The 20,549-nt window shown below is 31.1% G+C and overlaps 3 protein-coding genes across 3 annotated transcripts; all 3 read left to right on the forward strand.

Annotated features, from left to right (window-relative positions):
* The first annotated feature begins 5,854 nt into the window (after window positions 1-5,854).
* On the forward strand, window positions 5,855-8,534 carry LOC101510975 (uncharacterized). The gene is made up of 4 exons (XM_012712892.3): window positions 5,855-6,092; window positions 6,189-6,256; window positions 6,371-6,434; window positions 8,231-8,534. The coding sequence occupies exons 1-4, from the start codon at window positions 5,981-5,983 to the stop codon at window positions 8,389-8,391; spliced, it is 405 nt and encodes a 134-aa protein (XP_012568346.1). The 5' UTR covers window positions 5,855-5,980; the 3' UTR covers window positions 8,392-8,534.
* A 7,979-nt stretch (window positions 8,535-16,513) lies between these two features.
* On the forward strand, window positions 16,514-18,735 carry LOC140919352 (uncharacterized). The gene is made up of 5 exons (XM_073365359.1): window positions 16,514-16,596; window positions 16,690-16,987; window positions 17,076-17,441; window positions 17,681-17,911; window positions 18,169-18,735. Exons 1-5 carry the CDS (start codon window positions 16,514-16,516, stop codon window positions 18,733-18,735), a joined length of 1,545 nt encoding a protein of 514 aa, XP_073221460.1.
* A 381-nt stretch (window positions 18,736-19,116) lies between these two features.
* Window positions 19,117-19,551, forward strand: LOC140919353 (uncharacterized). The gene has a single exon (XM_073365360.1). It carries the CDS (start codon window positions 19,117-19,119, stop codon window positions 19,549-19,551), a length of 435 nt encoding a protein of 144 aa, XP_073221461.1.
* Window positions 19,552-20,549: the final 998 nt, after the last annotated feature.

Here is a 20,549-nt window from a genome sequence, read left to right on the forward strand (position 1 = left end):
AATTTTAAACCTATATTGTTATTAAATTTAACAGATTTTTATAAAACTCGAGATTGATATGTCTGAGTCCTTCTTAGTTCTAATTAGTGCACTACAATTTGAAATAAACCAAATGAAAAATAGGAAACGCTATATACCTCCAGCTATATTTGTAACAGGTTGTGAGTATCTTTTGGTTCTTTCAAGCTCTTACTCTATCCTATTTAGATGGTATATATTTTGAATGGAAGATGAAAGCAAGTTTAGGGACCTAAGACTATTTATATGTTTGATTCTACAGTCAACAATTAAAAGCCACTATAACCTATATAATGATTATTGAAGACCATATTAAATTTAAGACCATTCACCTACCAACTTCCATAAACTATGGACCACTGAATAGTAAATTTAAATAGTTAATCAATTTTAATATTAAATTGATATATTATTATAATATTCCACTTAGTCTATAAGATCTAACTATTAGTCTAAATAAATAATTAAAAAACTTCCATAAAAAACAAGCATGCCATTCATAGTTATAGTTCATATGAAAGCCAATATTATCATCTACATATTAAAATGTGTTTAATTTCTCAAATATGTATGTAAACAAAATTTTAATGAATAAATCATATGTTTATTTTTGTTTCAAATTAATGAAATATATTTTCTCAAAATTAAAGTGTGCATGAATATGAGAAAATATCACAATATAAGAGTTTTATTAACAAATTTTATGTATACAATCATAAAGAGGAGTTAAGTCATATTCTCTCTACACGATCCTTGAGTTTCAATGGTGGCATGCTCAATTAATCAAAGGATCAATGATCATCAAATCAGTGGGAGTAGCAACCAAGGTTTCAAAGGCCTAGAAATATAATCTACAATTCTAAATCCTAAAATGAAACTCTTAAGCCATACACCATAAGAGGTAGCCTAAAAATAGGAGATAAACTCACTCCTCATAGTAAGAGTAGGCGCAACCAAGGTTTGTTTAATGTTTCTCCATGAAATAACTCCACCAACCTGAAGTAACAATGTCGATTTACAAGGAAGGGGGGTTTGAATTGTAAATGTACCTTTTAAAAATTACTATTAAAAACTTAAGAAAATAACTCAAGATTGATCTTGGTTAGTAAAACAGAGAAACGGAGAACGTTCTTGATTTTATTATAAAACAGAGAACGTTCCTTGATTAGCTTAAAACAAAAAATCAATTTGTGTTTTATCTTAGTTAATCAATTAAGTTTAAAAAATAAAGAGATAGGATAGAGAATACCACACAAAGAAATATCCTGGTTCACCCAACTTGGGTTACGTCTAGTCCTCACACTGTGAGATTTTCCACTAAGTGTTTAAAACAAAGAACCTTCTTGATTTTACAGCACCTAGTTTAGATCAACCTTGATCTGTTTTAATCTCTATTACTTTCCACCCAGAAAGAAACAACAACACTTATCTAACTTTGATAGAATTCAATATAATCTAAACAAACTATAAAGAAACTCTTATAGTTTGAGTTTTTACAATAAGATTGATTTTGACAGAATCTAAGATATCGCAACTCTTGTTTAAGACTTGATTCTTTACAAATAAATCAGTAATGATCAAGCAATCTGATATGAGATTTTTCGAACTGCTTCTTCTTTGCGAATTTTGAGAATTTCAAGTATGTATGTGATTGATGTTTTTGAGATTTTACAGCACTTGAATTTCTTGCTTTGCTCCTGGATATTGGCCTTCTATTTATAGGCTTTAGAAGCATTTAATGAAGGTCAAAAAGAGCTGTTGGTAGTGCTCTGTATTTTTGACTGAAACCAATATTTCAGAATAAAAATAATTCAGCCATTGATTTAAAAACTACTTTTTGATTTTTCTGTTAAAGCTTTAAGTCAGTTTTGTCTTCTAGTTAAAAAGCCTTTGAAGTTTCTTCCTTGATCTTGGATGGTACAATTTCGATCTTGAGTCTTGGATGTAACCCATTGAGTTTGAAGAAGAATTATAAGTCATTGCAGAAGAAAAGACATTGCTGCTGGAGTTATGCAGAAAATGGAGATTGATTATCAATCTGGATTTGTCAATTTGATCTTTCTGGAGTTTTGATGATCAATCTAGAGTCCCTGTTTTGATCATTCTGGATGTCCTTTGTAATGTCTTATCATATATTAAGGTTGATCAAACTTTATTGACAGTTTGATTTTAGAGTTACAAACTGTTCTTATTTTTGACTGTTTTTTGAGTCCTTTTATTTTAGTGCTCAGATAGCCTTTTTGATCTGGGATGAATCCTACTTGTTCCTTGTCATGTACTGATTCTATTTGAATGAAATTTCGAAGCAGAATCTTTGTTAAAGAGGCGGAGAATGATTGGTCAATATGTTGTGATGAACATTCTTGAAACTGAAGATCATTCTCTGTTTTTATGCAGAATGTTCTTATTGCTATCTTTTCTGCTTTGTTTCAAAAGCACAAGTTAATGTCTAGATTTTCCATTTGTCTATACTTAAACATGTAATCTTTGATTTCCTTGAAGGTACCTCAACACTTTCTTTATAGCTTTTTCACTGGTCAATACGTAAATTACTCTGATACTTCCTAAGATTCCAACAACAAATGCAATGTCGGACCTTGTACATACCTGAGCATACATAAGACTTCCAGCAACAGAAGCATAAGGAATATTTTTCATTTGTTCCCGCTCAAAGACATTTTCAGGGCATTGATTCAAATCACCCTTCACAATGGGAGCAACACTTGGTGGACAATCTTTCATTCGAAATCTCTCTAGAATCTTATTGGTATAGGCTTCCTTTGATAAACCTAAAATGCATGGAGGTCTATCTCTATGGATCTTAATGCCAATGACATAAGATGCATCATCCATATATTTCTCGCATGTGATACACCATTGCCAAATCTCTCCCGACGAAATATTGATTTCTCCGGGAGAAAAATCCAATTTTTAGAATTAATTGAAGATATGTGCATCCTCGGTGGTGACACAAGAATCACGCCAGATGAAGGCGTGTTGAACTGTGTTGATTTTAAGTGATTTATCACATCATGATAAGGGTTCTGACTTTTGGAAGACTAATTTCTATATATAAGGAGCATAAAATTGGATATTTCAACATAGGACACTTGGTTAGAGCATATAATTTCATTTTTGGTCTATTGAATGAGTTTATTAAATTATATTTCTTATCTATGTGTTTAATGTTATTTATCGATTGATCACCTTTTAATTGATTTAAGATTTATATTTTGAAACAAAAATGCATTTTATGAATGTTTGAAATAAGAAACTCACAACTTTGTACTCTATAGATAGATATAGACAAATGAAACCATTTGAGACTTAAATTATAGAGGCAATTGACCAATAACAAAATTCTTGCTCATTCATTATTAATTATAATCTTAAATTCACTAAAGAATTATAAATTATGTTTGGATTAAAAATTATCTCACTAACAAATTAAGACAAGAATATCATAAAGAGTTCGATAATAATTCAGTTGAGAAATCTATGAAACTTAGTCTTGACTCTTTTATTATTATCAACTTTTTCAATGATTTTATGATTTATAATCCGAACCAAACTATTATCTTTTGTTCAACTAAACAGTAATATCAAAACTCAATATTAACTACAATCCTTATGTTCGACATTTAATATTTATTGTAATTATTACTTGCAACCAACGATTCAATACACCTGTTCAAATTCCTATAGATCAACATTAGAGACAAAATAATATTTTAATGTTGAATATATTTTCCCTAACAAGTGTCCTTAATGAGGATATAACCTTCAGAGGTTCGGCATTTTAAAAGTTTGGGAGTACACAAATTTGGACAAAAAGCTTACCTTTCTTGAAATACTACGAGTCCTCATGTTTCATGAAACATGTTGCATGTGCTTGGCATTGTAAACCACAAGTCTTCCTCGGGGATCATTTCATGGTAAATATTTACAGTATCTTGAAATGTGACAAGGAAGCAAGACGTGCTAATTTAATTTTCTTTTCCCATTACCTTATGTATCATATGAACCTTTTGTATATTTTATTGGCTTGCATGAATGTCGGTCTTCTTGAGAGGTTCGAGGTCTTTGAATTTCTGTACGACAATATAATTAATCCGTACATTTCATCTGTTATGTTTGTTATGTTATCTTATGAAATGTGATTATCAGAGAGTTTACTTTACTATAACCTGCTAGCTGGAAAGTTCCATTCCCACACTTCTTTCTGTTTTTGGGAACCAAAAATTGAGTCAAAGATATATGGAATATTGACATAGATTAAATGGAATTAGAATTTTTTGCATTACATACATTAGGTTAAATTACTTTTTTATTTTTAAATTACTTTCATTTTACTTTAATTCAGTTTGATTTTGATATTATATTTTGGTGATTAAATGTTTGACTCACAAAGAAATAAATATATGAAATACTTGACGAACTAAAATGAAAAAGAAACATAAATAATTAAAATATCTTATATTTATAACTTAAGAAATTTAAATAAAACGAAAATTCTTGAAGTATTAAAATCAAATTTAAAAATTAAAATAAAATAGAAAAACTTATATTTGACTAAAACAAAATCTAAAAATAATTTATAGAATTAAAATATATTATTTAAGTTATAGTAGTTTTATAAACAAATGTTAGTGTCTAATTAATTAGTTAGGGGAGGGGGATTTGTTAGTGGCTTGAATCAAACCTTGAGACTTATTCAAGGTCTCAACTATCAATTCATATTACTAAACCACATCTTCTGAGGTTGTTGTTGTATTGGCAGTTTGTGCTTTATATTAGTGAAAAAAGTTAAATACTTACATTAAATTTTTTTTTTTTAACAAGCTGAACTCACAATTTCTTAGTCGCCACCGTTCTTATTTCCTTTTCTTAAACTAAACATTTCAATTTATTATAAATTTATTTTTATAAAATTTGTAAAGCGAAGGATGTCATTCTAATTATAAATTTTAAAGTGTCACTTTTTATATTAATATGAAAAAAAAAATCGATATATTCTTTATACTAAACACTGTTATCAGATTTGATGCGTTGATATAGATAAGAAATAATAAACTTTAATAGCATATTAAGTTTTTATATTGAATATTATGATCCTTAATTACAAAACCAACAATTACTTATATTAAGTCACTTCTAACTCTTTAAAAAAAAATCACATCTAATTAAAGTTAATAATACAAAATCTATTTTTTTCAATACAAAACCAAATAATATAAACTTAAATATGAATACATGCATGGTTGAAAGAGTTGGTACATGAGTCAATTGGGCATTTACTAATACATCTGATTTTTAAATTAATAGATAAATGAAGATTTTTTTGAGAAAAATTTTCTATCATATATATAATTATAATAATTAAGTATTACTTACCAAAATTATCAGCAAAATAAAATTAATTTTTTTCTTAAGTTTTATTACTTATAATAGTATTGAATGTTTTTTTAGAATAAAATGTAAAATTTTAATATAATGCATATAGACACTAAAATTATATTTTTCTAATGAATTATCTTTCTTAAAATACAATTATAGAAAAAATAACTCATTCATTTATAAAAATAAATTTTAATTTATTAATTTAAAAAATAAATATATTTAAATATTTAAATTTATAATTAAATTTATGAATGTGGTAAAAAATCCTTTTTGGATAAACATCTTTCAAACAGAAAGTGATAAACTAAGGGCCCTACAAGTACAAAGATTAGGTGAAAAACCAACCCAACTTGTGTGAAGTCTCCTAAAAAGTGAATGAATATATAAGATTTTATGTACTTATTTTGGAACTCTACATTTTGTGTTTTGAGTTTACCCTCTAATATCTCTCTTTATCTCTCTCACGTGTGTGTCAGTGTGAATTTTCCTTCCTTGGTGAGTATATAAATTAAACTCACCTGCTTAAGAAAGTATCTCATATTGCATCCTCTCAACAAAATTAATGGAGCTTATAAAAATCATCACTCTTCTAAGCCTTTTCTTCTCTTCTCTCAAACCAACTTTTTCTTCTTTACATATTCAATCACAATCACATCCTTCACTTCAACATCAAGGTAAGTACCTCATTTATTTATTTAACTTTCTAATCAAGTTCATGTTTTTATAAAATTTATTTTGTTCCTTGAAAATGAATGATAATGATAACACAGGTGTAGTAAATGCACACGAGCAGCTTTTTCTACCAATACTGCATAGAAAGCTAAGGTTCACTAAAAAGGTAATATTAGTACATAAATTTGAAGAAGCTTCTTTAGTCATAATTAATTCTTTCATCATTTTATGATATACTTATTTCTGACTATATAATATTATGTTCCTATATAATAAGTAGGTTAAAGAATCTGATGAAGCTAGAGATCTTGTATCACACAAGTTACAAGATTCGTTTCCTTCAGGTAATGATTTAAATCAAACTTTATATTGAGTTATTATTAATTAATTAATAATGTGTACTAGTTACTAGAAATAGTGACCATTGCATTGAATACAAAATATTTTAATTGTTTATGATTGTGAAGCTAGTGTTTGTTCATGTCATTTTTCATATCACAAAAACGTAACAAGTATTAGGTGTCCTATATAACCTAAGCATCAAGCTCTGCTCTATTTAGCTTTCCTTATTTGTGCACTAAATCATAAAGCTCCATTTAATTAGTGAAAGTTTCCTTCTTTCTATTAGGAAGAAGTTGAGATACTCTATTCAATGTTCACTTCTATTTTGAAGGTGACTTTTTCTAATATATTTTCAAAAGCTCCTAATTTTTATCTTATTTATAAATTTAAACATGTATTTGAGAATATAACTTTGAGTTAAACATGTATTTGAGAATATAACTTTGAGTTGATAGTTTTTTTGATTTTAAAGAATTACTAAGATTAAAATAAATCTCAAAAAGTTTAAAGAATGCTGATAAAATTATTTACAAATTATCTATCCATGATATTTTTACGCTAACATGAGTTAATTCCTTATTATTCTTTTATTATCTGTTTGTGACTTGGATGGTATTTTTTTTTCTTCTTATGAGTTTGTCTTCAATAGGGCTAAATTGTGGGTATTTGTACCATGATTTTCCTTTCAATGTATATTCAAACACCTCTAATTTTTATACATCTATTTAACGTTTCATTTATTTTGTCCATCTTTTCCTATTAAGTCATCAATATATCATTTATCACATATTATTTATATTTTTATCTCTCTTAAGATGTCAAATGGATATTAGGTGAAAACTGCTCCCTTTTTTTTTATTGGGGAGTCTATAGGCCCATTTAAAATTTTAGTTTTTTTAGTTTAAATTTAATTGTAGTTTTATTTCCTTTATTTTTACTAATTTACAAAGTCGGTCATTTTATTAAATAAATAGTGATTTAACATATTTTAAATGATGTGTTATACAATATCATGATATAGAACAATCTAACTGTATTAATTATTTATATGTATTAAAAATAATTAATTTCAAAAGTTGAAATTGTGATTTTTAAAAGATTTTATTTCAAAATCGTAGATATTAATTATTCAATATCACATATTATATATTATATGTTACGTCGTATAAAATATGTCACATCATTATTTTTTAATCAAAAAAAGCCTAAACCGGTTGAATTTTAAAATAAAATAAAACAATTTTATAAATTGCTAAAAATAATAAAATTAAAATTACAATTAAACCGTTATTTATTTTAGTGGATCTTGATTTAATACATGGCTAATAGAGTGTGAGAAAATAGAGAGCTAATTGATGTTTTTTAGTGAGAGAAATTTTATAATCCAAAAGTTTGACCATATAATTAACCATCTAATTTGCTCTGTTCCTGTTGACGTGGAACTTCTTAATTTTCAATAGACAGATGAAATAAAACAATCTCTCGAAAACACTCTTCAACAAAACAGTGTTCGTTGAACGGATATAGATACTATCTCAAGACATTTGGAAGTTGGCTAATTTATAACATTTATTTGTTCATGGGTTAGAGACTTAAGAGTACTCCTTAATTATATTTATTTATTAATTGAATTATTTTGGTATAAAAAAAAGTGATACAATGCTATATTTTTTAATTAAATTCAAAAAGGTGTCGTATGTCCTTATCTATATATGATATATTAATCTAAAATACTTGCTCTAAAAAAATACAATATTCATTTATCAAACATGTTTACGAAATTGTGCAACATTTACAGGGAAACAAAATCAGAAGAAGCAAAACGTGAAGCTTGGCAACAAGGGAACAAGACAAGAGTGGATGGAGGAGGAAGACCCTTCACAATATTTTACTATGGATTATAATCGTGTCAAAAGACGGCGTCCCATACACAACAAGAAATTGCCGGTTGGTCCATAAGGTGGTCATTGCCAAATGTTTGTAATTAGGAATTAGAAATAGGAAAGTAGTTTTTACTTTTTAGTATGAAATTAAATCTTTTTTATTTAAAATGTATCAATGACTTAGGGAACTTATATTAATTAAATACTTGTTAAGCTAAACAGTTGTGTATAATATATTTCTATATCAAACAAAAGTAGTTAATTAAAAAACTTTTTAATATAAACTTTAATGTGTTCAACATTTTAATGACATTTATAACGTGTTCAACATTTTAATACTTACACCTAAATTAATTTCTTTTTACAACTTCCAAGTCAAATTTTTTTTATACAAATGAGTTGAAATATTTGTAGTTCAAATTTAACTCGTTTATTTAGAGAGTTTAATTTTTAACTCAAATTTAACTCGTTTGATTCATAATCCAAGTTCACCGATATATTATTAAATTGTGTCTCGAACTATTTTTAAGTTGGGTTGGTTCATTGTCAATCCTAGAGAAGGGAGTTGAAGATATCTAATTTGTGAGTCTTGTCGTAAGAATAATTTTGGTGAAATATTTTTGAAAAGGCATGAGAGCTTTTTTTTGTCTTCTTAAATGAACTTTTGATATCTATATTTTGCTCAAAATTAACTTTTAATTTCTCTATTTCTAAAATCGAGTTTTTGATCCTCTTATTTTACAATTTATGGTATTTTGTTGGTCTCCCCCAATTTTTTATGATATTGTATGCTCATTAATAATGTGACAATGATGTGACACAATTGACTTAAATAAAATTGAATCAATGTCATTAATCAATATTAATTATATTATTTTGTATTCGACAAAACTTTACAATGGTCTTTTTTTAGTAACCACATAATGAAAGATTGTAAAAGAAAAAAATAGAATGTTAAACACAGTTATATTTTATTCAATTTAATTGTCTTACATAATTGTTATGTCATTAATGAGCAAGGCCACACCATAAAAGATGAAGAAGAATCAATAAAATTCTGCAAACTATAAAACAAAGAAACTAAAAATCAATTTTAAAAATAACAGAATTAAAAATTGATTTTAAACAAAAGAAAAAGATTAAAAGTTCATTTAAACTTTTTTTTTTATGGTTGTAGTGTTACGTGTGGATGTAATTGGACCTTTTGTTGCACTCAATTAAATTGGGCTCATTCAATAGTTGCAAAAGTAGAGTGGCCCACAATTACATGTTGACGAAAAATTGTTTTTTTAATGAAAAAAATTTAGTGGAAGAGATGTTGTGTCTAATGACAAAAAATTATTTAGATTTATATATATAATATAATAATTTTAGAATATTTTAGTGTCAATCTAAATCTCTTAAAATTAAATTAACTTGTTGTAGCATGTATCATGGATTGGACCTTTTGGAGGTTGATATTAGATGGACCCATGCTTCAATTGTAAATTCAATAAATTAATTTTGATTACCAAAAAGAATTAAACTTTCACATTAACCTCATTTGTATGAATAAATATACACTCTTTTATTTTCTACTCTTTTTCGTAACAGCATTTATGTACTAAAAATCTGGGGTATGTCTTATGTCTCATTAGGGAGCAGCCCTAAAAATTGTAAGAAAATGAATTAACATCCAACTAACACGTCCTTTTAATCAATATCTTAGTAAACTTTATTTGTATTTTGTAGTCAAATAAATGGCAGTGTTTATATAATGGCCATCGTTTCGTCAAACATGGTCTCTAAATTTCTGAATCTTGTTTATAATATATAGAATCGAACCCAACATATAACATGACGTGTTTGAATATTATAGTAAGCAAATATTTTTAATATGAAAATTCAAGCATGCTATAATAAATTTATAATTGAAATTTTTGGATTCTTGTTTAATATTTCGACATTATTTTTTGGATTCTTATAAAGTTATAATGTCATCCAATTCATTAGGTGGAACACACACGGGATCCAAACCCATATGTTTATAGTACAATGTGAAAATAGTGTAGGTTTTGTCAAACATATGTAGCTATTGTATAATATAATAGGCCAAAAGTCTATCGGACTCTTTTATTTATTTATTTAACAATTTATTTCTTTATGTTTTTTTTTGTCTTTATTATTTAAGTCTTTATCTTTTAAAATGTATAGAAGATTATCCTTTCTTCAAAAATACTGACGTGACTTAAAAAACACGAAGTGGAACGTTTATGTAGGATTATTATTAATAATTTTTTTTAAATAACTTTTTTTATTGAAAATATGAACCTTCCAAATTAAATTTTTAGAGTTCTTTGAAAAAAAACCATTGTTTTCATCATCTTATCTTATTTATGGTATTGTCCATTATGTGTTTTCAAAACAAAATGTTTTCATCCTTTGAATTTAGCTTGATCACCTAAGTTGTGTTGCTAGTGTTAATAATGAAAAGAGAAAGAAAGAGGAAGAAGAGAAATAACCATTGTAGGGTTTCATAATATAGAATGAACCAAATTAAAGTTAATAGGGTTACAATGAGTATATATATAGGAAAATAGAAAATATCTAAAATACCCTTACTACTAATATATAATAACATTATCTAATATCTCCCCTCAAACTCACGATGCATTAACATGGAGCATCGAGAGTTTGTCAACTAGAAAACGGAAACGTTTAATGGAATGCATCTTTGTGAACAAAACAACAATCTGTAAAGAAGAAGAGACAAATGGTATAGTAACAGTTCCATGCTGAAGATGACAACGAGTAAGATGACAATCAATCTCAATGTGTTTGGTGCGTTCATGAAAGATCGAGTTGTGAGCAATTTGAATAGCACTCTTGTTATCGCAGTACATCGAAGTTGGCTCAGAAAGAGAGATACCCATATCAGACAAAAGCCAACACAACCAAATTATTTCAGCGGTAGTGGATGTCATAGCACGATACTCAGCTTCTGTAGAAGAGCGAGAGACAATGTCTTGTTCCTTACTCTTCCAAGAAATAAGAGAGTCTCCAAGAAAGATACAAAACCCTGTGGTGGATTTACGATCAGTGGTATCATCAGCCCAATCAGCATCAGAATAAGCTCGTAAATCCAATGAGGATGACGATGGAAAGAAAAGATTTTGAAATTGAGTTCCTCGAATATAACGAAGAATCCGAAGAACTGCTGCCCAATATACTGTAGTGGGAGAGACAACAAACTGACTAACAACATGAAAAACATAAGCAATGTCAGGTATGGTAATCGTAAGATACACTAAGTTGTCAACCAAAGTACGATACAAAGTGGAATCTGGTAAAGGAACACCATCTGAGGGAGCATATTTTACATTCAACTCAAAAGGAGTATTTGCTGCTCTAGTATCAGAAAGACGAGTCTGATCAAGAACGTTGGCAATGTATTTGGATTGAGAAAGAAGGTAGCCTCTAGGAGAGTAGGCAACTTCAATCCCCAAGAAATAGCGAAGAGTTCCCAAGTCCTTCATCTCAAACTATTTGGCTAACTGCAATTTCAACTCATTGATTCCACTAACATCATCACCTGTAATAATCATATCATCAACATATAGAGAAAGTATAATGCGACCATGAATGGTGGATCTTATAAACAATGCAGAATCATGTTCACTAGAGCGAAAACCAAGAGAAATGATCACAATAGAGAATTTTTCAAACCAAGCTCGATGAGCCTATTTAAGACCATATAGAGCCTTTTTTAACTTACATACTTCCCCTGGATTATGAGAAACTTCTTGTGGAGGGACCATATAGACTTCTTCATGAAGCTCACCATTTAAAAAGACATTTTTTATATCCATTTGGGAAATATGTCATTGACGAATAGATGGAACTGCAATAAGAGTACGAATAGTGGTCATCTTGGCTACAGGAGCAAAAGTTTCTTCATAATTCATACCATATTGTTGAGAGAAACCCTTAGCCACAAGACGTGCTTTGTAGCGCTCAACTGGCCCATCAGACTTAGTTTTGATCTTGTATACCCAACGAGACCCAATAGCACGTTTTTCAGGAGGAAGAGGTACTAATTCCAAAGTGTTGTTTTTGTGCAATGCAGATAGTCCTTCTGCTATAGCCTGCTGCCAAAGAGGATCAAGAACAACCTCTTTATAGGAAGAGGGCTCATACAAACTGTGAATAGAGGTTAAGAAAGAAGCAAACGAAGCTGAGTAAGTTGAATAGACAAAATCAGGTAACTGAGTAGACTAACATTGACGAGAAGGGTAACGAGGAGGATCAACAATCGTAGGAGGTGGTTGGACAACCGGGGGGGACAAGAGGGATGTCATCATGTGGAGTAGTAGGATTTGTCCTGTAATTTTCAACATTACAATCACTAGAAGCGCCATCATTAGGACCAGACAGATCAATATAGGTTAGTTCATAACTCTTAGTAATTTGAGAATCAGAGGAAACAGAGTAAAAAGGGATGTGCTCAATAAAAACAACATTACGAGATACATAAAGTTTTCTTACATGAGGATCATAACAACGATAACCCTTTTGACCATCCCCATAATCAAGAAAAATACACATGGCTGAACGAGAAGACAACTTACTGCGCTCTACTTGAGGGCGAAGAACAAAACAAGTAGAACCAAAAACTTTCAAAGAATAGTAATCAGGGGTAGAAGCATACAATTTTTCAAAGGGAGACAAACCTGATATGATAGAGGATGGAATTCTATTAATAGCATGAACAACAGTAAGAACTGCTTCTCCCCAAAACTCACTAGAAACTGAAGCAGACAACAAAAGGGAACGAGTAGTCTCTATAATGTGACGGTGTTTCCTTTCAGCAACTCCATTTTGTTGAGGAGTATCAGTACAAGATGTTTGGTGGTGGGTGCCATCATAAGCAAGTAATTCAGAAAATTTATTAGAGGTATATTCACCACCTAAATCACAACGAAAACACTTTATAACAGAATTATGTTGAGTTTTGACCATTGCACGAAATATATGATGAATGTCAAAAAATTCAGATCGATTTTTCATAAGATAAACCCAACAATAACGAGTGTAATCATCAATAAACGAAACATAATATCTAGATCCACCTTTGGTGATAACCGGTGATGGACCCCAAACATCAGAGTGAACTAAAGCAAAAGGCGCATATGAAACGAAAAAACTTTTACTAAACGGTAAAGCTGGAAACATCAGAGTGATGGACCCCAAACATCAGAGTGATGGACCCCAAACATCAGAGTGACCCAAGTCAAATCATTTGTTATCCCTTAGTGTGACCATCTGATATGTACATCCTCTGATGTTTCCTGTTAAGACAAAATCTCAAATAAAGTTTTTTGAAGATAAACAAACAAGTTAATTAAACTCTAATCATGATTCTGATTATGTTGATGTTTAACTTGTGTTTTGTAGTGTTTATTCAAAGGTAGGTGATCAAATACATTCATTCAACAATCAACGATTTCACCATTATATAAATCAAAGAATACCATGCCTTAAATGTATTGAAAATTTATTGCAAGATCATTTTGTGTAATCAAGATAATTATGGTTTATCAAATGATCACTTTGGTTTATAAAAGGATCATTATGGTTTATTAAAGATCAATTTGGTGTATCAAGATTATTCCGGTTATTTTATTTTAAATAACTTAAGTACAATGAATCATTCTCCATAGTCCAAATCCAAAGATAAAAGAATATCAAAAGTACTCAAAACTATAATCAAGTCCAGAAGTCTAGCTGAAGGCCCAAAGAAAGGACAATAAGGACCAAGGGACACTGCTACTGCACCTTTTGCAGAAAGTTCAACATGCCTCTAAGACAAATAATCGGTACCAGATAGCTGATAAATCTTTCAGCCATATTTTATACTCAACACAAAACCAAGAATGTTCTGGTTACAAAGAAGAATATTTTGGATTAAATAGTGCATATGTCTATTACATATCACTCTGAACATATGTTTGTCTTTAGGTTTAGTAACAAATATAATGAATCCTTTCTAACCTTCTCTATACCTATACAAGAAACATCAAACTAAAGATAATAACAAGAGTTTTTAGTGCAATCATCTCATTACTAAAATAATCGTACTCGATCAAACAAAACTCTTCAATCAAGCAAAAAATTACAGGTATCTCTTTCTATATTCAAGGATATCTTTATTGAGTTGCCGATAATCAATCTAAAACAAGTCTTGAAACTCAAGTCTATCTCTTAAGATAGTTTGAGTATATTGTAAAATTTGTTTAGGTGAATAAAAGGTACCTTGTAAATATCCTTTATGGACTGAAAGTTAACTGTAAAAATCATTTCAAGATTTAAAGATGAATGTTGTAAATGATCAAGAAAGATTGTGTGAAAACAAGAACGTTCTTGTTTGAAGTACATTAATGGAAAAACTCACAAATTATGATGACTGAACGTAGCCCACCTTGGCTGAATTAGGATACATCATTGTTTGATTTTTTTTTTAATCCCTATTCTTTATTATTTCTCACTCACTATCACTAATGAAGTAGAAATAATATGTTTCATTTGTTTTCAAATAATCAAGAATGTTATGGATTTGTATGTGTAACCAAGATTGATCTTGAGTTAATTTAAAAATAACAGCAGAAATTGACAATTTAAAAAGGGATCACAATTTAAACTATTTACTAGTGAAATTTTATTGATTACATGATGAACTACTTCAAGAAGAAAAAAAAAATAATGTCGTTTTTGAAAGAAAATAAATATTTTTAAGTAATGTCCTGGATCAAAACCTGGGTCGTTACATTGTGGTATCAGAGCACTAATTTTGGAACTTTGGTGTGGTAGGAGACTTCGTGTATGTCGCATGTTTTTTCTGATGTTTCTCAAGTTAATTGTCTGATTTTCTAATTATTTGAGTTTTACTATTTATTTAAATGTCTATTATGTTTCATTAATTATGTAACCTCCTTGAAATTGAATTTTATTGATTACTTAAAATTTTATTACGTGTCATTCATTATATAACCTCCTTGAAATTGAATTTTACTAATTACTTAAATTTTTATTACCTGACATTAATTGTCTAACCTCCTTGAATTTGAAATTTTACTAATTACTTAAATTTCTATTATGTGTTATTAATTGTCTAACCTCCTTGAATTTTTGTAAGTAAATATATGCCTTAAATACTCCATTATTCGATTGTGTATTTAGTTGTTTTAAAATATGAAAATCTCTATATCTACTTGCATGCTTTTATTGACATTGTCTTTTATATTTTTTATAAAAAAATTTATTTCAGTTGTTACATTTTATAATATTTTTATGATATTTCTACTTGTTCATCGTATGATTGTTTTTGTTTTATTAATTTTAAACTCTCTACTTCTTGTTTATACTAATTGTTTGATTTTCTAACTATTTTATGTCATTAATGACTTAAATTCCAACTATGTGAATTTAATTGTCTAACTTCTTTGAATAATTGTGAGGAAAAATATATCTTAAATTCTTGATCCTAAGATTATTTTAATTTAATTCAAGCAGTAATTATTTATGGTTGTATAATATTGTAAATTATGAATTTATTACCACGATTTTAAAATATTTTAATCTAAATAACAAAGTAATTGTTGAGCTTTCATCATGTGATCTAAATATATGTAATTAAGACAATGTTATAAACCCTAATTTATGTAGAATTGTATGATTCCAAAAATAGAAGGAAAGGATAATACATAAAAATTTGTATTGAAGGGATTCCGGCTAAGGAAAAACTTGGTTGTTAAGTGGTCTATTGACCCACCTCTCTTTCCTAGGAACCCATCCAAAGCACGACTTGTTGTATAACCCGAACTTACTATATAGTGTTCAATAAAAGACTTATGTACTACCCTTAAGTTAAAATTATGTCATAATATTTTCCTAATTAGATAATTTTAGGAAGCGTTATGACTCGTCGCACAAACCGATCGGTCCCCCAAGGAAGAAATGACATGATTGAAGCGATCCAAGCCATGAATGCAATGGCCCAACAAGCTGTGGCCCAGGCTCAGCGAGATGCATAGAGGGATTAGAGGGATGAAGCAACTAGTGCAATAAGAGCATTGGACGAATTTTGTCGACAAGATCTGCCTAAATTCAAAGGGGAGCATAACCCCGACAAGGTCGATCTTTTGTTGCAAGAAACTGAGAAGATGTTCGAGATCCTACACTGCCCTGACAATGCGAAAGTGGAGTATGCAACCTATTTAATGATTGGTGAAGCTGAATACTGGTGGTGAGGTGCGAAGAAAATGATGGAGACAAATCGTGAAGAGCTGACCTGAGAGGCTTTTAGAAATAAATTCATAGACAAATACTTCCCGAAAAGTGCTAGGGCTGAGAAGGAGACCCAATTTCTGAATTTGAATCAAGGGAATCTCACGATAGCAGAATATGCGGCAAAGTTCGAGTCCCTAGCAAAGCATTTCCGTTATTTCCTAAATCCGATAGATGAAGAATACATGGGTGAAAGGTTCGAAAGTGGGCTTAGGTATGATATTAAGGAGTTAGTTGGGCCCTTGGAGATACGTCAATATCAGCTGCTGGTGGAGAAATGCAAGAAAGTGGAGCAGATGAAACAGAGCTGCCTGAATAGAGGTGGTGTAGGTGGACCCATCAGACCTCGAGTAGATATTTAAATCCATCTATATCATGAGATCCATAAGCTTGGCCTCTAAATGTTAATATTTGAAACAAGGGCATACCGACCAATAGAATAGGGGCAAGCAACATCAACAACACAAGTCGTATGCCCGACCACTGGGGAATGCTAGAGATCGACCCCGACCTCAAATCGGGGAAGGTCAAGGGCCAAAACCTCCAAGTCAGCACCAGGTGTACCATATTAGGTGTTTCCGCTGCAACAGAGAAGGACACAAGATATCTGAGTGTCCAATCAAACCTAGGGTTTGTTACATCTGTCAGAAACCAGACCATTTTGCAAATGAATGCTCTGAACAGAAGGACGATAGAGCTGTCAACCACAACAATATCAACAACAATGTTGCACGCCCTACTGCCAAGGGACGTGTCTACCATATCAATGGAGAGGAACCCCATCTTCATCTGAACTTATCAAAGGTGAATGTTTAATCGCTAGAAAATCACTTAATGTAATATATGTTTCGAGGGCAACACACTCATTTATTTCATTAGATTGGGTGGATTCGCTCAAACTTGTTGTTACTACCTTGCCGTTTGATTTGGTGGTTACCCTACCTTCTACCAAATTAGTGAAATGTAATACGGCTTGCTTGCAATGCCCGTTGATTATGTTTGATATGAAATTCAATGTTGACTTGATTTTTATTCCCCTAAAGCATTTGGGAGTGATCCTTGGGATGGATTGGTTGTCAAGCCATTATGTTCTATTGGATTGCATTCGTAAGTCTGTGATATTCCCAGAACCAGGTGTTTCTCGATTCCTCGATACCAATAAATTGAACTTCTCTTTGAAGCGGGGAGTTCAGAAATGTGTTTCCCTCAACTCAATCAATATGAAGCTAGAGGTGGAGGTAGACGGGATTCTTGTGGTCGAAGATTTTCCAAAGGTATTTCTGCCATATGTGCCAGGATTACCCCTAGTTCGTGATATTGAATTCTCAATTGAAGTGACTTCAGATACATGACCTATTTCTATTGCCCCGTATAGAATGTCCCTATCAAAATTATCATAGTTGAAAAATAAGTTGGAGGACCTTTTGTCTAAAAAGTTCATACGACTGAGTGTTTCACCTTGGGAAGCACTGGTGCTCCTATTGAAGAAGAATGATGGAAGGTCCAAACTTTGTGTCACCATCAAAAACAGGTATCCCTTGCCACAATTAATGACTTGATGGACCAACTCAAAGGAGCAATCATATTTTCAAAGATTGATCTGAAGTTGGGGTACCATCATATTCGGGTGAAGGAAGAAGGCGTTCCTAAAACAGCATTCATAACTCGCTATAGATATTTTGAGTATTTGGTGATGCCTTTTGGTGTCACCAATGCACCAACTTCTTTTATGGATTACATGAATCATATATTTCACCATTTCTTAGAAACATTTGTGGTGGTCTTCATTGATGACATATTGATCTATTCTAAGAGCCGAGAGGAACATGAAGTTCACCTACGTCAAGTTTTGCAAGTCTTGAAGGATAAGCGATTGTATGCTAATTTGGGGAAATGTGAATTCTGGTTGGAGGAGGTGAAATTCTTGGGACATGTAATTTCAAGGGAAGGTATCGATGTCGACCCAACTAAAGTAGAAGTTGTCGTGACATGGAAACAACCACATACCATCACAGAGATTAAAAGTTTGTTGGGCCTTGCTGGATACTATAGAAGATTCGTTGAGGGCTTTGCCAAGATTGCAGCGTCGTTGACATAACTCACAAGGATGAATCATATCTATGCATGGATGGAGGAATGTGAGAGGATTTTTCAGCTGATGAAAGAGAAACTAACAACATTCCCGGTGTTGGTCTTGCCACAACCAAAAGAAACATTTGAAGTTTATTGTGATGCTTCTTTACAAGGGTTGGGTTGTGTACTTATTCAGAACAAACAAGTGGTAGCATATGCTTCAAGACAGTTGAAGGTGCATGAGAATCATTTTCCCACGCATGACATGGAGTTGGCTGCAATAGTTTTCACACTAAAGATTTGGAGGCACTATTTGTATGGGTGAAATTTTGATGTATACAGTCACCATAAAAGTTTGAAATACTTGTTCGACTAGAAGGAGCTTAATATCTGAAAACAGAGATGGATGAAGTTCATCAATGATTATGAGTTCACGTTGCACTACCACCCAGGAAAAGCAAATGTGGTGACTGATGCCTTGAGCAGAAAGCGAGCCCATTTGTCATCCATAACATTGAAAGGGTTAGAGTTGTTAGAGATTTTTTGCGACTTGGATCTTAATTTAGATTCCTTGTCGGGAAAAGTAGAATGTGGAATGATCATCGTAGATAATAAACTGATGAATGAGATAAAATCCCTTCAAGCGACCGATGAGGCTATTCAAGGGAGCCAAAAATTGGTTGAGACTGGCAAGGCTCTCGAATTTGAAATGGGTCAAGATAACATTCTGTGGTGTAATAAACGTATTTGTGCTCCCGGTAATACAGAGTTAAGAAAGGCTATTTTGGATGAAGCCCACAAGAGCAAACTGAGTATTTACCCTAGTACTACGAAGATGTAAAAAGACTTGAAGCAGATATTTTGGTGGCCAAGAATGAAGAAACAAGTGGTGGAATATGTGGCGTCTTGCCTGACTTGCCAAAAGGCTAAAGTTGAACACCAAAAACCTGTTGTTTTGTTGCATGCATTAGATGTACTAGTGTGGAAATGGGATAGCATATCTATGGACTTTGTGGTGGCAATACCTAAGACACATAAGAAATTTGACTCAATTTGGGTGATTATTGACAAGCTCACAAAATCCGCCCATTTCATACATGTAAGGACTACTTACAATGTATCTAAGCTTGCATATATTTATGTTGCTGAGATTGTTAGATTACACAGGACACAATCTAGCATTGTGTATGATAGAGATCCAAAGCTCACTTCTCATTTGTGGGAAGCATTGCATGAGGCATTGGGTACTAAATGGAGATTAAGTTCCGCCTACCACGCTCAAACCGATGGTCAAACGTTAGAGGACTTGCTAAGAGCTTGTGCATTAGATAACCGAGGAAGTTGGGATGATGTATTTCCTCTTGTTGAATTTACCTATACCAATATCTATCATGCAAGCATTAGGATGGCAAGTATGAGGCTTTGTATGGGAGTACGTGCCAAACTCCCTTGTGTTGGTATCAAGATGGTGAAAACTGGATCGTATGGTTAGAGTTGGTGCAACAGACTACAAATAAGGTGTTTCAGATCCAAGAGCGGATGAGAACAGGACAGAGCAAGCAGAAGAGTTATGTTGATTGACATAGAAAACCTTTGGAGTTTCAGAAGGACAAACATGTATTCTTGAGAGTGACGCCTACTACTGGCATTGGTAGGGCATTGAAATCTAAAAGGCTTACTCCGAAGTTTATTGGACCATACCAAATTCTTCGACGTGTGGGTCCAGTGGCTTATCAAATTGCTTTACCACCAAATTTGGTCAATTTTCATGATGCGTTCCATGTATCACAATTTAGGAAGTACATGGCAGATCCATCCCATATTACTTAGAAGAAATTT

The sequence above is a fragment of the Cicer arietinum genome, chromosome 2, assembly GCF_000331145.2.
Source record: "Cicer arietinum cultivar CDC Frontier isolate Library 1 chromosome 2, Cicar.CDCFrontier_v2.0, whole genome shotgun sequence".
NCBI lineage: Eukaryota > Viridiplantae > Streptophyta > Magnoliopsida > Fabales > Fabaceae > Cicer > Cicer arietinum.

Coding starts and splice junctions, on each gene's coding strand:
- LOC101510975 (XM_012712892.3), top strand. CDS start 5,981: ATGGAGCTTATAAAAATCATCACTCTTCTAAGCCTTTTCTTCTCTTCT. Junction 6,257..6,370: donor AGCTAAGGTTCACTAAAAAG/GTAATATTAGTA, acceptor TATAATAAGTAG/GTTAAAGAATCTGATGAAGC. Junction 6,435..8,230: donor ACAAGATTCGTTTCCTTCAG/GTAATGATTTAA, acceptor CAACATTTACAG/GGAAACAAAATCAGAAGAAG.
- LOC140919352 (XM_073365359.1), top strand. CDS start 16,514: ATGTTCGAGATCCTACACTGCCCTGACAATGCGAAAGTGGAGTATGCA. Junction 16,988..17,075: donor GTGGACCCATCAGACCTCGA/GTAGATATTTAA, acceptor ACCGACCAATAG/AATAGGGGCAAGCAACATCA. Junction 17,912..18,168: donor TGGTCGAAGATTTTCCAAAG/GTATTTCTGCCA, acceptor CATCAAAAACAG/GTATCCCTTGCCACAATTAA.
- LOC140919353 (XM_073365360.1), top strand. CDS start 19,117: ATGAAGTTCATCAATGATTATGAGTTCACGTTGCACTACCACCCAGGA.